Below are 16566 nucleotides of genomic sequence, written 5' to 3' on the forward strand. Positions count from 1 at the left end.
AGCTTGCAAAAACAAAACAAACAAAAAACTGAAAAGATTAGTCAGTCCAACAGAATAAACTAGCCTACCTTCTTTAGCCACCAGAGCTATGGAAGTTATGAGAATGAATTTTATTTAAAGCATTCTTTCTCATCTAGAAGAAATGCATTATGTGGTTGAGGGAAAACTCCAGAGTTGAAGTGAGGAACCCAGCTGAGGTTCTCTGCTGGTAGTTGTGTGACTTGGGGCACTCCAATTCACTGATTGGGCCCAAGTTTATTCCTCTATCAAATGACAATACTGAAATTTGTGATCTTTAATCCCCCACTGAAGTCTGAAAACCAGAGAATTCAGATTTTTTGAATACCTCAAGATTATAGTAGACATCTTAGAAAAACACTATTTGACTTGGACTTCTCAGTCTGGTTGACTGTGGTTTTTTTACTGTGACAAAATTCATTCATTATTTGATACCATAGGTTTAAGGTATTATTATGGTGGTACACCATGATATCTCCTTTTGAATTACTCTGTTGTGGATGTAAATGAATATTAACGTTTGCAGAATTTGTAATTAAATGTCTTTGTTAACAGTTTCCATATATGAGAAATAGCCACATCCTAGTTCATTATTAAGCACTTGAGTGGTGGAAGCTGTGAATAGATTGTGACATATTTTCTATATTTAAGAGGACAATTTCAGTATTTAGATCATTTCATTTCTTGGGAGCAATTAGCTGCATAAAATAAGCACTAAAATAAAGCCTTGTTGATGGATTGAATTATGTTACCAGGCTGTTTTGACATACACAAAAGTTATCATATCCAGGTTAAGTGTCCCATTTCTTCTATTCCTCAGAACCTCCCACTCATATCCTCCTCACATCATTGTTTTATTTTAAAATTCAAATAATAAGTTTTAGTCTAAAATGAAATGATATCTTAGTTCCAGGGATAGGGACTAGACCTGTGGTTTCATTTGTCTAGAATTTGCAGGAGCAGAAAACTTCCATCAGTGCAGGTCAGCAACTTCTTTGTAATTTATAGTTAGAGAATTGTCTGGAAAACTGAAACAGCCTTAAGACATCTTGGCCTGAATCACACAGAGAGCATATAACAAAGACAGGTCTTCCTACCTTCTCTGTTTGTTAGAGTAGATATACAAATAGCTCATTTTATAATTCACTTTTCATTATTCATAATGATAAGGTAATGGGGTAGCATCGGTATATGGAATCTACTGATATTCCACAAATTTTATATTAGGCTCTAATTTCAATCTTCACCAAACCTTATGTCAGAGCCACTGCTGACAGTAAAAATAGACTAATTCGAGTTTTGCTTTGTTACTTTTTCTCTGTTGGAGGTTTTAATGAATAGGGAAATGTCCAGGAAGGAGGTAGACATAATCAGAGAAGTAGCCACATGAGACCCAGATAGCCTTAACCTGACTAACCAACCCCTGAATAATGAAGATTTGACTACACTCATATAAATGAAATGAACTAGGTTGAGGAGATGTGCTAAATTTTTGTTAAAGTTCAAGCAGACTTGTTTATTGTTTTTTTCCCCTCAAAATCATAATTTGTTTCCTTTTGATGGTATTTTTGGCATATGTTTATCTATGTTCCATATATCATGTGTTTAAAATGTATTTGCCATTCTTAACCAAATTTTTGTTTACATTCACTTTTATATCTTAAAATGTATACATAATTCAAATGTGACCCATTAATTCTGTAAGATTGTTCCTTAGAGGCAAATTTATGTAACCGGTTTCCCATATACAATTGATCTGTATTTTTTTACTCTAGCCTAGCATGTACCTAATGAGCACCTAAAGTAGTTTTTGAAGTGTGTCCCCTTAATTTTCCTTTCAAAGGGGTAAATGGCAGACACATGTTGAGTAGGATTTTTCTTTCAAGGAAGTTTATAATACTGAGTTGTTACACAATAAAATAGACAACTAAAGTCATCAGAAATGATCACCAGCAGGGCAAGCCATGCACCAATAAAGGGTTTGGAGCATGGGCTAGAGAATCAACAGTTTGATTAACGCATCCTCCTAATGATTTTCCTTTCTGTTTGTCCATTTCACTTACGGATTTTCTATGTATTGTTGCAGACATCTCAACAATGAGCATGCGCTGGACGATAGAAGTACAGCCCAATGTAGAGTACAGATGCAGGTTGTACAGCAGTTAGAGCTCCAGGTAAAAGAACATTTATTTTCATATTACCTCCATAGTAATCAAATTCCAAATCTTTACAGTGCTACAATGAGTTCTGATCCATTCATTATTAATGGGACAGGAGATTTCAAAACCTATTGTTGTGATTTTTCAAACCCTTGAGAAAAGTTATTCTCATTTCTATTTTCTAAAATGCAATTTTAATTTTAAGTATATTTATATGTATGCAACCATCTCTCAATTATCCATTTTCTGGATTATCTGTTGTCTCTTCAGAGGAGCTCCTTTTCTCCCACATACCTACTGATTCTCAAACTGCCTACAACAGGCCTAATCTGGGCAGAAATTGGAGTTTAAGAGTGAGAGAGAGAGAGAGAGAGAGAGAGAGAGAGAGAGAGAGAGAGTGAGTGTGTGTGTGTGTGTGTGTGTGCGCGCACGCATGTGTATGCACACACTTGAATGTGTGTAGGCAAGAGGTTAGTAGAGGAGGGGAAATTAAAACAATGTTGTACATTATATAGTTACCAGCAGCCATCGAAAAGCCTATTTTGTATGCAAGACAGCAGTGTGGAGATATATGGAAAGCCCTGGGCTAAGTACAGAAGATAATTACATTTGGAATTTTACTGAGTTAAGTCATTTACAGCTTCAAATAGTTGCAGAGAAAAATCAGCAAAAAAACACACTTAAACTTTTTTGTTGTGACTCTTCAAGACAGAAAAGAATTTTCAAATTGGTTATCAACTTATCTTACAGTAACTGTCTTGGCTTAAGTATTTGCCAAACTTTAATGTTTTCTGAGCCAGTTAAAATCGTAACATCACTCTGAACAGTGTCTAAACTTAATGCAATATCAGGTTTATTAAAACTAAAGTAGTCTTAATAGTAAAATATCAAAATCTTACTGAAACTCTTCAGTGAAATGTTATTCTAATACATTTCATGATTCTTTAAAAAAGAAAAACCTCAGATTTGTTGGGAGATTGAAGTGAATGAATTGTCTTTCACTAGCTTATGCTGATACAGTTTAATTAAAGCAACTTGGATTTGCAGAAGATTGGGACTGTTTGTTACCATTTTTATAGAAATATTACTTGTCTGCTCTTGATTTTAGTGTTTATTACTTCATAATTATCCCACATTTAGTTAATAATATGGATTAGTTGATCTTTGGCTCATACTTCAATTGGTACACAGAAATGTTATGGTTCCCAGAGTTATTCCATATCACCAACTTGAGGTTGTTTCAGTCTTTTCTAGTTCAAGCAGTAATGATCTGTTTTGTGGATTGTCCTGGTTCCATAATGCTTTGGTTTCTTTTCCTTACCCCTTTTAGTTTACCATTTAATCAGTATTAAAATAGAATGGGTAGAAGATAAGAGGTAGAACATTATTAGGAATATTATTTCTTTTCCTCACCCATTTTAATTTACCATTTAATCAATTTTCAAATAGAATGGGTAGAAGACAAGAGGTAGAACATTATCAGGAGATCATCTCTATTACTTTTTAGAACTAGATGGTGAATAACTGAAACTATTGGCTAAAAATAAGAACTGGAAGATTGAATTAGAATTTCATTTAGTCATACTATTACCCTCTTTGTTCCCTAGCACTAACTCTTAGCTATTCAGTAATAACTAAAAGTAATAACTTTTAGTTATTAAGCAGCTCATTTTTTAGGCATTGTATTAATTTCTGGGATTACAAAAAAAAACTAGAATGTAATCTCTGCTTAAAAAGAACCTCCTAGTCTAATAGGAGAAACAACATGAAAACATCTAGATACATACAAGATATGGAATCAATTGACTGACTAACTTGGGCTAATCAACAGAGGGGAAACCACTAGGATTAGCAGAGAAAGGTTTTTTGAGTAAGGTAGGATTTTAGCTAAGATGTGAATGAATCCTGTGAAGCCTTGAACCTGAAATGAAGATGGACATCATTTCAAGTCAGGAGAACAGTAGTGACCATATTGATTTTATACTCCATAGACAGAAACTTAGGGTGGATGATGCTTTGGTTTCCGTGTGATGATTAAATTCAGCATTGTATATATTTTTGTAATGTTTCAAAGAAGTGTTTTTTTGTTAGTACTTAAGCTAAAAGGATTTTGTTAATTTCTAAAAAGCAGGGATTAATTCTGATAGGCTGGATTTCTTTAGAAAATGAAAATTTGGAAAATCCTTATATAAATTTTGAACAATTCTTCATCATTATAATGATGCCAGGTAGATCAAAAAAGTAAATTATTGTTCTAGTAGGAACTATTTTTTCTTAGTTCAGATACTCTGGCTGTCTGATATGTCATTCATCACTAGTCTTCTGAATATTATTAGCTTTCTCGTTGTTTCCCCCAATAGTTATCTCCTTCCATTCTTTCAGGACTTCCATATTTTGTACTAGGAACTAGAAAGCATGTCTAGCTTGTTGGCACCCCTTTTTAGCAACTCTATGTGATACTAAAAATTTTTGCATATTGACTACCTCTAACTGTTTCATTCCGAGCTGTTGGAAGATATGAAGAAAGTCACTGATAAATAAGATAGATTTTCTAGATTCAAGTATTTTGCCTATCTCTGCTAACACAAAAGAAAAGGCCTAAAACTAGTTTAATAATTGATCAATGCGGGTAGGAAAAGAGGGGCCAGGTAGATACCACAGCCAAGAGCTTTGAAATAACATTGTGTGATTCACAAATTCTAGACCATGGTGTACTTCTAGTGGGTCTTTTGTAACACTTGTGAATATTCTAAAAAGGTACATTCAGATCATAGGAGGAAAAGCTAAGAAATGGAAACCATACTGGAACCCATTGAATAAATGCTTCTTAAGCTCTCAGACCTGGTCTCTTGGCAAGAGAAGTTTCATCTAGTCTGTCTTACTCCACAATTTATCTTTCATTTTAGGAAAATCATTTCACCTTTGCAGGTCTCAGTTTTCTCACAATTCTCCTCTTGAGTCCCTAGTCCAGTGCCTCCTAGAAGCCTAAATTCTAGGTATGTAAGCTAGAATGGTTCATTGTGTAGTCTGGAAATGGACTGCTCCCTGTTATCCAAGTCCAGTCTAGGCAAATACACAAGAATTCTTCATCAGTCTGGCCAGAAATTGGTGAATTTCTTGGTCCAGCAACTCCTTAAAATAGTCTCCTTAGCATCCCTACTCCTTACTCCAGTGATGAAAAGATAGATCCATATCCTGCAAGCACCAAATAAAGGTGTTGGACTAGTTCATCTCTACTGCCTTCCCAGTTTGGTAGTTTTGTGATGGTGTAAGAGAAAGGCAGGGTTAGGAATTATTTAGGGATATTTATAGAATATTTTCATATGGAGAAAAGCATGAAAGGAAATAACCACAAATATTAAATTGAGCTTACCAGGATTTTAGATGGGCTAACACTCTTTAAAAGGATTTGTCAGTCAGTAAATAATTTATAAGCAGATATTAAATGACTGCTATATATATATATATATATATATATATATATATACATATATATATCAAACCCTATATACATCCATATATGTATATGTGTACATTTTAGTATTCCTATAGTATTTATTCATAAAGTATGTATGTGCATGTGTGTATATGTGTATAAATTCATTTTTCCTAATGCATATACCATAAGGGGACATAAGTTCAGGACATGGGACATGTTTCAGGGCTATTCTGTCTTCTTTCCAGCCTCAGTTGATTCTACCCTCCCTATGAGAATTGCATCCTTTTCTGAATTATTCATTCTCATACTGATAAGTGATTTTTATCTTCATCAAAGTCTGTTAACAGTGAATCTGTTTAAAAGACATAAAGAATTTCCAAAGTGACTTGCCACTTTGTTATTATTCAGGATTGTTTTTGTCAATAATGGTCTACTAACCCCATTTTGCATGTCTGTCCCAAATTTGAAAAAACAGAAGATATGAATAAAAAATTCAAGAAAAAAATCAGAAAACACCTGATAATCTGGCAATTCCTCCCCCCCCCACCCCCCCCATTACACATACACACAGTTGAATTGTCAAGTACTTAACTAAATGGGGGCATCAGTGTTTGAAATTGTAGCAAACTTTTGTTTCTCCAACTTCAGTGGAAGTTATCGGTCAAGGAGTGAGTTGAAAGGATTTGGTCCCTTTGAACTGTCAATGATGTAGCATTGAATCCAGTTAGTGCCAACAATTGTTATCAGATTTTATATTTCTCTGTTTGCTCTTGGTATTCCCTTGTCCCAAGGTTAGCTTCACACTGCAAATGGAAGACTTGTATCATAAAGCTTTTCCCGGGGCATGATCGAATTAACTTGAATGATTAGAATCTGAAAAATTCTCTTCTGGCCTGAAACTTTTAAAAGAGATGTGTGGCAAAGTCCTAAAAGTTTTGAAATAATTGTATTAAGGGAGAAAGAGAATCCTTGGGCAATATCTAAGGATATCGAGGCTTTTCTTTAGGGGACCGCTAACTTGTCCAGCTCCCAAGGTATCCATGTGATCAGGCTGAGATTGGTTAGTGATTCTCAGAATCTCAGGGCAGACAAGTGACAGGTGGCCACCTTGGCTGACCCAGACCTGAACAAGGATTTCCTCTCCACATTCCTTTCTGAGGGGGAAAATCCATCACCTTCAAGACAGCCCATTTTCTATTTGGTTAACTAGTTGTTAGTAAGTTGTATTCTTCTATTCTGCTCAAAAGGATTCTTCTCAATCTTTCACCATTGTTCTTAGGTATGCCCTTGGGGTCCAATCCCATTCCTGAGATAATCCTTTAGATGCTTTTAAAATGGCTATTACCTTAAAAAAAATATAAAAGATGGGCTAGCAGCATAAATTAATGCTGCTCTAGCAAGGCCATTTTCCTGAGCAAAGTCTCCTAATTCAGTTGGCCTTTACTTGCTGTTTATTAAATGGGCCACCAGTTCTCTGCCAATTAGGGATCAACAGTGCTAAGGTTTGTTTTTGGGGGGGGAAGGGGGAGAATGGTGTCAGCAAAGACTAATTTGGTAACTATTAGGTTTTCCTATTTAAAAAATTAGATTAGGGAAGCTAGGTGGCACAGCAGATAGAGCCCTGGAGTCAGGAGTACCTGAGTTCAAATCCACTTCAGTCACTTAATAATTACCTAGCTGTGTGGCCTTGGGCAAGTCAGTTAATCCCATTTGCCTTGCTAAAACCTAAAAAATAAATAAATGAATGAATAAATAAGTAAATAAATAAAATTAGAGATTTGAAATAAATTAGTGAAATGGAAAACTAAGTGGACTACCTGTTTCCTGATAACTAATCAGAATTAGAAAGTTAAGTCAAATAGTGGATAGAGGTCTTTGATCAGGAATCAGAAATACTATTTCAAATCCAAGCTCCAAAATTAATTAGCTGAGTGACCCTGGCAAGTCACTTCTATATATCTCAGTGTTCTTGCCTGTAAAATGGGAAGAGTAATAGAATCTATTTCATAGGATTATTGTAAAGGTCAAATCAGATAATATTTGCAAAGCTCTTTCTAAAAGTGAAGGCACTAAATTAATGCTAGTTATCATCATCAATGCTGTTATTGTTGTTATTATCATTTTAGTTAGATTGAAGCTGTGATGTGACCACAATGATATTCTTAAATCATTACTGATCATGACTGAGCCTGATTGTTATCCGTTTCTTCCCCCTGCCCCCTTTGTTTGAGGGTCACACATGTACACACACATATACATGTACATATTACAATGCATGTTAACATGTGGGGCCGGTTATGGTCGCAACAAAGTTATGTCCAGGAAAGATACAAAGTCAAGGACACATAATGTTAGATGACTGCTTACTAAAGAGGAGGAAGGAACACCCCTTATGTTCCTTTTGTCTTTAATGAATGTGGACGCATTTATAAACTGATCCTCATTGGCAGCTTGTAGAGGTACTATTTAGTTATCTGCCACCCTCCCTATATCTCTGCTTCCATTGATTAAATGGGTAACCTAAGGTCTTAGAAACTTAGTATTCTATCCACATTAAAAGACCAAAAATAGACTTGTGGATAAGGCCTTCCTGACTATCCTAGCATTAAGAATTGTAGGCTAGAATGAAGTATCAGCAAGGAGAAAATGATACATGTCCTCATGGCAAAATGAGGCATTAAAATCATCACAAACCAATTACTGTACTTATTTTACATAAAATAACTTCTTCCTTAAACGATGCTGTTTGTAATCAAACCCATTTCTGACAATACCACTAATAGTATCCATTTTTAGACCTCTGTAACCCCATTTGGGGCAGTGTTGATGAGAGCTTCCTCACATCGGTGGCCTGCCAAGCCCCTATGACTTCTTCTAGTGATCTTCAATGAATGATGGGGAGGTGGTAATAGGCCCATGTCTTTAGATTGCAACTGCTTTGTGACCAAAGACTGCAGAGAGAAAGAAGGGAAAAATTCTTGGGATTTTTCACTCCTATGTCTTGTGTTAAAAACCAAGAGACTTTATTTTTCATAATTTAAAATGCTGTCTAACTACATGAGCATTAGAATTCCTAGACTATGACTGAGTATTAGTGTGTGTCTGCTCTAAATGTCAAGAGAATCTTTAATAATAACATTTAAGGAATGTTAAGATGGTGACAGAATAAAATAAAAGTAAGGAAAATTTTAGATTGGTGGGAAATGAATCCTGAGCTGTCCAATACCTGAGCATTATAGAAGGACTTACAGAACTTATTTTCAAATATTCCTTGTGACAAATTGTGAAAAATTCATTTTTAAAAAATAGTTTTATTGACTGAGTCAAAAAATAAATGTTTGTTAAATATTCATGTTGACAAATGAATTCCCTTCTTATTTATTCCTGATTATATTGTTGCCCTAGCTTTTCTGTCCTTGGAGACTTATATTTACTTTCCTTGTATATATTACCCTTAAATGAATTAATGTATTTGGATATTCAAAACAATTGTGAAAGCCAAAAAGAGTATTATTTTTAACAAGCATTTTAGTTCCCCAGAAAACAAGTTGTGAGAATAATGGACTAGGAGTTGAAAGCTAGATTTAGGTGTACATCATCTACCTACAATGGAGCTAATATGAGCAAGTCAAAAAGGTTTATTTTTCCCTTTCAATTGGCTCCCTTCTAGCTCTAAAATTCTATAAAATAAAAGAAGTGAATTGCTTATAAAAACCCATATTCATCCGATCACCTAACTCTGTACAGTCAGAAATCTTCATTCATTTAATAAATGTCTCCACTTGTCTCCACCCCCTACCCCATAAATGACACTGACCAAAAGTTAGACTTAAAGCTTAGTCCATCTGATCACATATAAAATGATTTAGTTAAATGAGCCTGATCCAATATTGTACTTTTTTTTTCTCTACAAAAAGAATGGGTTTTATGTTCTCAGTTTTTCACCCTGAAGATGGTGATAATATTCTCTTTTCTGCAAGGAAAGATGATCAGTATGGTCACAACAGTGCCAACTTTTCTCCTCTGCTTTACTTAGTCAATACATCTGAAATCCAATAATAATAGGAGGATGAACGAGCTAAGCCAAGGAAGAAAAACTCTTGGCCATGCTGAGGACCCAAAATAAATCAGATCAGGCACAAGAACTGATTCATGGGCCAGTTTTTAAAATATAATGTATAGTTCTTCTTTCCTTCCTAAGAGCAACACAGTTGCTTGTCCATGAAGTTCTTGAATAGTCTTCCATCTTTACCAGGCTTCCACCTTCACCTTCAATTATCTCTTTGAGAAGGTGATTCCTGTAAAAACAGTTGAGTTTAACAATAAATTTTAATGGAGACTTCATGCTCTGTGTTGGTGAAATAAAGATAAAAAATTACATAGTCCCTCCCATCATAGTACTTACATTCTACCACAGAAATATAGCATTTACATTCCATAAGCAAAGGACAAGAGAGATACTACTAACATCTGAATGTGAAGAGCAAAGAGGATGGATGGATGCACCCAAAGGAGATAGGATTCTGGGAATGAAGCATCTAGATAGTGGAACATTAGTCCAGTCAGGAAAATATTTCTACTTTTTGTAAATATTTGCTTGCTAATATTTATGTATTATCTAAATAATGCTAATAAAATATATATGTACATTTATGACTTGCTAAACAAAATCATATAATTTTTCTGCAAGTGACCAAAACATGTTACCCCATTTTTAGCTCCATCAGTGTTCTTTTAGCACCCTACTCAGTCTACTTTTGACTAGACGTTTAAATTATTTTGCAAAATTGCCCCCCCCCACTGAACTCTGAGTAGGGCATGTATATTATGTGTTTATTGGAGTTGTTGCTATTTACTTTTCATAGGAATTTGTGTTTTCTGAAGGGTAATCAGATATGTTTACTAAAAATCTGTTGTTCATATTCTCTTACTCTAATAATTCTGAATATAGTACAAGAGTTGAGATGTTGAAATTTAGTTGTGGGAGATTTGATGAGATAAAAATAATGATAATTGTAGAAAAATTTTAAAGCACTTCCTCAATATTTTATTTGTATATATATGTGTGCGTGTATATGTACATACACATTACAGACGGGTTGCAGTTTTGATAGCATGGGTGGAGCTTAAAGCAATATTGTGCCATTAGCAATATTATTAATGTAACGGGGGGACCTTGTGATACCAAAGAAGAGTAGCGCCCATGCTTTCACTTACAGAGTTCTTTCTTTTAAACAAGTCCATGAGATAGGTTACAAAGGCATGTGTCAACCCCATTCTACCAATGAAAAGGAAGGCTCTGAGATGTCAATGTAGTACCTCCAAACTGCCAATCCATGACTGGGCTGGGCCTCCTACTTGACTCCTTTGACCCTGTTTTCCAGTGTTCTTCCCACTTTGCCATGCTGGTTTATCCTTTAGAACTTGTAAAGCATAAGAAATAGAGGTGGCATTGATAATTAAAATTCAGCAACAAACTCCAAGAATGTGAAGTAACTTTGATTTAAACTAACTTTATGAAATATTTTAACCCCCAAGTTCCTCACCATTAAGAGTAGCCATTAATGTGTGTATTCTTTTCTCTTGCCTAGAAGAAATATGAATCAATTAAATGACTAACATATAATCAAAGAAGAAAAACCAGATTGAAACAATCTGCAAATGAAACAATTCGATTCCATTTAAATTCACAATTCACTAAACATTTTTTAAGTACTCACTGGGACCGATAACTGGGCTAAGAACTGGGGATAAAAAAGGAGGCAAAAAATAGTCCCTGTCCTCATGGCGCTTACAGTTTAATGGAGGAGACAACATGCAAGCACCCATATACAGAATAAATAGAGGTCTGCAGAATAGGCTTACTCAGGATGCTGCAAAAAGAAAAAATCCCTTCTATTTACTAACACTATTAACCCTAATAGAGATGGGTAAAGTAGGAAGCACCTTCAAACCAATGTAGTGTGATTCTTTAAAATTTCCATCGTGGAAAAATGGCAGTCAGCTATTTAATTATATATTTTCTTTTGAATGTGCACCTAAACAATAGCAATACATTTTCACTTAGCCTAGTTTTTATCACTTTTCAATTATGACTGCAAGGTTAATGTGACCTAATTTTAATCAGAATATAAAGTCTTACTCAAACAGACATTTAATCAAGTGCCTACCACTTGCACTGGGGAGATAAAGCCAAAATGAAAAATAATCCCTATCTTCAAGGGGCTTACCTTCTATTGAAGGAATTCAGAATATATCGCTAATGGAAGAGATGACATACAAACAATTATGTATAAACAAGATGTAAACAGGATAATTTGGAAGTAATAATAGAGGAATGGCACTAGCTTCAAGGAGGACTGGGAAAGGTATCATAAAGAAGATGGTATTTTAGCTGAAACTTGAAGAAAACCAGGAGCTTTTCTCAATTAATAAATACATTCATCTACCTAATTCATCTACTTAGTTAATCCCAGATTTTGATTTAAAACTTGGAGTCCCAGGGCAGCTAGGTGGTACAGTGCATAGAGCACCAGCCCTGGAGTCAGGAGGACCTGAGTTCAAATGTGATCTCAGACACATAATAATTACCTAGCTGTGTGACCTTGGGCAAGTCACTTAACCCCACTGTCTTGCAAAAAAAAAAAGAATCAAATAAATTTTGGAGTCCCTTTTTAGTAAATGTAAGAGACTATATGATGTAGTAGATAAAGACCTGGCCTTGAAGCTAGAAAGACCCAAGTTCAAGTCTTTCCTCATATACAAACTGATTGTTGTGACCTTTGCTTGACCAGTCACTTTATTTCTTATTGCCTGAGACAATTGTCTGAGACTGTAAGTTATACAAAAGGGGTTGACCTCCATTGATAGAGGGAATTTCCTCATATAAGGCTCCCTGTAACAGTAAAATCACAAATCCAAGTCTTAGCCCTATACCCTTCTAGGTTTTTGTTGGGGTTTTTTTTTTTAAAGAAAAGATTTTTCAGGACTGCAAATTAGCTCAATTTTTAAATGGTATTTCTGTGCCTCACTATTTCCCACTTCATGATCAATATGTAAGTGGAAGTAAACCTTACTATTTTGAAACATTTCAGTCCCAAATCTCAAGAAACTTACATATAAACCAAAGAACTCCTGCAGAAAGATCTTCATTCCTGACATTTTAATTGTTCTCACCAAATCACTGTTGGAAACCTCACATTCCTTTAGTATTATGTATTGTGAACATCTTTTCGTTTGGCTGTTCAATAACTTGCTAGAGAACAGAGCATGAATGACATAAAGTTGTTCCTAATATGGTAACATTTTCATTTCCTGTTTGTTGAAAGATAAATGCTAAGGCTCTAAGGCTTTTTTATTTCTCCCTGAACTACATGGGGAAAAAAAATTACTGTGATATGGATTGGAATGGGCCAACCAGTTAGGATAAAATAAGATAAAACCCTCTCCTACCCCCTTTTTGCTTCTGAACCCATCTTAAAAGAAAAATTTAATTTAAAAATCTCATTCTTAATTGATTTTAAATGATTTTAGGATTAATTGTATAACAGGACAAAAATCCATTGTCCAAAGACTAAAAAGGTCCCATCTAGTAGCCTTGAAACATTTCTTCCACTCATAGACTGAGTAGCAATACAATGATAGGACTTCTCTTTTCAAAATAAATCAGGAACTTCACCTTTTTCCCCCACTATTTTCATAGGAATGACTCAGTGGAGCCAATCCTGTTCCTTGCCTTTTTCCTCCATGATTTCTTTATGGTCTTTTTTTCCAAGTACTTTTACTTTCTGGATTGCAAAAATGTACCTTAAACTTTTTCCCCAGTTCCTTTTGGCAGATCCTTTCTTGGTTTATCAGAATACTTTAGGAGCAAATCTGCCCCCAAGGCCTGTTCTTAGGTGGAGAGGGGGAAATCATTCAACAAATATTTAGTGAGTTCCTACTATTTGCAGATAGCTGAAAAATTCTTTTTCTTTTAGAAGAAAATTACATCCTGACTAGATGAAAGTCTATGAGGGGCTTGGAAATTTGACAAAATGATCGTCTTCCAACTTCATTCCAAAGAGATACCTGACATTGTATGCTCCATTGTTAGTGGTAGTGTGGTTTTTTTTAGAGCACAAAATATTTGCCCTCCCACTCTAGTCCTCCACCAGTGTTTTAGGATGTGTGTAACAAATTTGAGGTTAATTTTGCATAAACTGTGTTCATTTGTCTGGATGTGTGTGTCTGTATGTCTGTGTTTTACTGTTGCAACAAAGAATTTATGAGATTTAGCTGCATAACTCATTTTCCCTTGGCTTTTTCTCTGAGTAGGATTGGTTAATAGACATGATTCACTGTTGTCTTCTAGCTGTCAGAGCTACAATGAACCCCTTGGTGCCAGCAGGTCTAGAGCTCCCCAGTTAAGAGCCTAATGCATTTTGTATTGAGAAATACACTGGGCATCACAAATTAGTTTTAGTTTGGCAATAGGCATATAGATTTCAAAACAATTAAGCAATAAAAACTGTTTGGTCATGTGCTGTGGTGCCAACAGTTTAATTAGAAATAAGCATCATTTGGGATGTTAAAGTTAGAATGTATTTTATTCATAAAAATAATAGCATTCCTTGTCTACCCTCCCTCTAGCTTGCAAAAGACAAAGAGCGCCTACAAGCAATGATGACCCACCTCCACGTGAAGTCAACCGAACCCAAAGCCACCCCTCAGCCTGTAAGTACCAGTATGTGGGATGATACCCTCCAAACTTCCATTTGTGGTCTCCTCTCTGCCCAAACCTGTTTCCCTTTAAAAATGTCAAAGACAGAAAAATAAGTTGTCTCTCTATAATCACATGGCATAGACTTGTAGTTGTAAAATCAGGTTGATTTTAAAGAATTTATCATTTCTTACCTTCTCCCTCTTTCATGAGGATTTTTTTTTGATTCATTCAACAAGCATTTTAGTGTTCTACCATGTTTTCAAGCTCTGAGTTAGGTACTGAGGACGCAAATACAAAAATAAATCGTATATGGGGAGGAGGAAGACAGAGGTATTGAAATAAGCATATTTACCTCCTTTAGATCATTAAGCATAAAACATATACAAATAAAGCATCATGGAACAGTAGAAAGAGTACTGACTCTGGAGTCCAAGCCCCTGGATTCCAGTCCCAACTCTTACTGTTTGATCTTGGGTAAATTGCTTAACATCTCCCAATTTTAATTTCTTCTTCTTCTTTAAAATGAGGGTCAAATTTAGTGGTTTCCAAAGTTCCTTGCAGCTTCCAGCTATCGATTCTCTGAACCTGCAAAGACTATTTCTGTAGTAGACAGAAGGCTCTAATATGGGGGGGGGGGCATGGAGGTGGGGCCTCAGTTATATCTTTTGTAGGATGTAACATTTGACTTGAGTTTCATTGAAGACTGTCGATTCTAAGAGTGGAAAGTGAGAAAGGGAATTCATTCCTGATATAGGGGATAGTCCATGCAAGGGAATTAAACTTAAAGGAACTAAAGAGTGATCAGCCTTCATGCAGAAACAGATATTATTAAATAAAAGCACATTGTATTTTGAGCATAAGCAGTTGACCTGAATCCTGACTCACATTATCTTAACTAAAGACTCTTTTCTGGGCCTCATCTCATATTGCAAATTGTTACTTTAATGACTGTGCTTCCAAAATTTGTATATTTCTTTAAGATTTCCTAGTAGTTTTAACTGATTATTCAAAATGGAGAGAGTGCTTTGGTTCTTGATTTTAAGATTTGTCAGATTTAAAGGTACACTGCCTTTATTTGATTTTTGCCTTGAGTCACTGTGTGAAAATTAATTGAGCGTTGACAATCTATAGTTAGAACTAGCAATTTTAATCAATATGCAATGATGCAGCATAATGGCAAAGTATTGGTTTATCTGTTTTGACTGATTTTTTTTCTATAAATAAAGCAAACACACACCCATATATGTATGATTTATGGTGATAGAAATAAAACGGAGTCAGACTATTAACCCAGCAAATATGGTAGCCTGCCAAGATACAGTTGGCAGACAAAATTAATGTCTGAAACAGAACACATTACAGAGATATAGAACATAAAATCATTAAACACTCCGCACATCCATTTTTACTAGAAAAGAATTCTCCATTTCCATGTATTCTATAATAAATGGCTGCAAAAGTGATGCGTAGGCTCCTAGAAAACAGCTCCCCAACTTGGCATAACCATGGTATCTGGAGTCAACTCTGTTGGTCACACAACTCCTTCTTTTAGGAAGGGACTTGGGAATAACATGAACCCAGGGAAAGCAAATTCCTTAAACACCTGAAATTACTTGAGTGACCTTTTGTCAGATAAGTTCAACTAGTCACAAAGGGAACTTCTTGCCAGGAAACTATCTGAAAAACCTTCAAATTATTCTAGCCTGCAAAGTGAATGTTTCCTTTTGCAATGGGTTTGTTTATATAGACCAAGCAACATGGGGGAGAGAACAATATTTGGCTTCTATCTTTCCAGGTGGATTAAAGATAACAATGGTAGAATAATGCTTGGGTCTTAAAACACTAGGCATAGGGGTCTTTCTAAAGCATCAGTGCCCCCTCGGGAAGAAGGATTTAAAAACTAAGGAGAAGTAATTGCAAGGAGTCACGTATTGCTCAACTAGTGATCGGTTCAGAGTATTGGCAGGCAGTACCATATGCAAGCCTACTTTAATGAAATCGGCTACAAAAATACCAGTTGGTGTCGCCATGAAGACTAGTGGTAAGCCGCCAATAAACAGGGAATGGCAGCTGAAAAAAAAAAATGAACAGGGAAAGAAGGTTTGTCTTGATTGGTATTAAAAAAATGTTTTACATTCTAGAAAATTATAGCTTTGATGGGGACCTCCTACTAAATTTATTTTTAACTGCTCTATTGAAAATTCTGTACCACTAGTCAACATTATCTCTCAGTTGCTCAGCACAGT

At 35.3% G+C, this 16566-nt stretch overlaps 1 protein-coding gene across 21 annotated transcripts in view; it reads left to right on the plus strand.

The window, feature by feature from the left end:
- FOXP1 (forkhead box P1) overlaps positions 1-16566 on the plus strand; it is a 671450-nt gene that overhangs the window by 626939 nt on the left and 27945 nt on the right. For all 21 annotated transcript variants that reach the window (XM_074198735.1, XM_074198737.1, XM_074198738.1 and 18 more), the window contains 2 exons: positions 2105-2192; positions 14248-14331. In XM_074198735.1, the coding sequence (XP_074054836.1) occupies positions 2105-2192; positions 14248-14331 (172 nt within the window). The remainder of the gene's footprint in view (positions 1-2104; positions 2193-14247; positions 14332-16566) is intronic.

Source organism: Macrotis lagotis, chromosome 8 (assembly GCF_037893015.1).
Source record: "Macrotis lagotis isolate mMagLag1 chromosome 8, bilby.v1.9.chrom.fasta, whole genome shotgun sequence".
NCBI classification, from domain to species: Eukaryota; Metazoa; Chordata; class Mammalia; order Peramelemorphia; family Peramelidae; genus Macrotis; species Macrotis lagotis.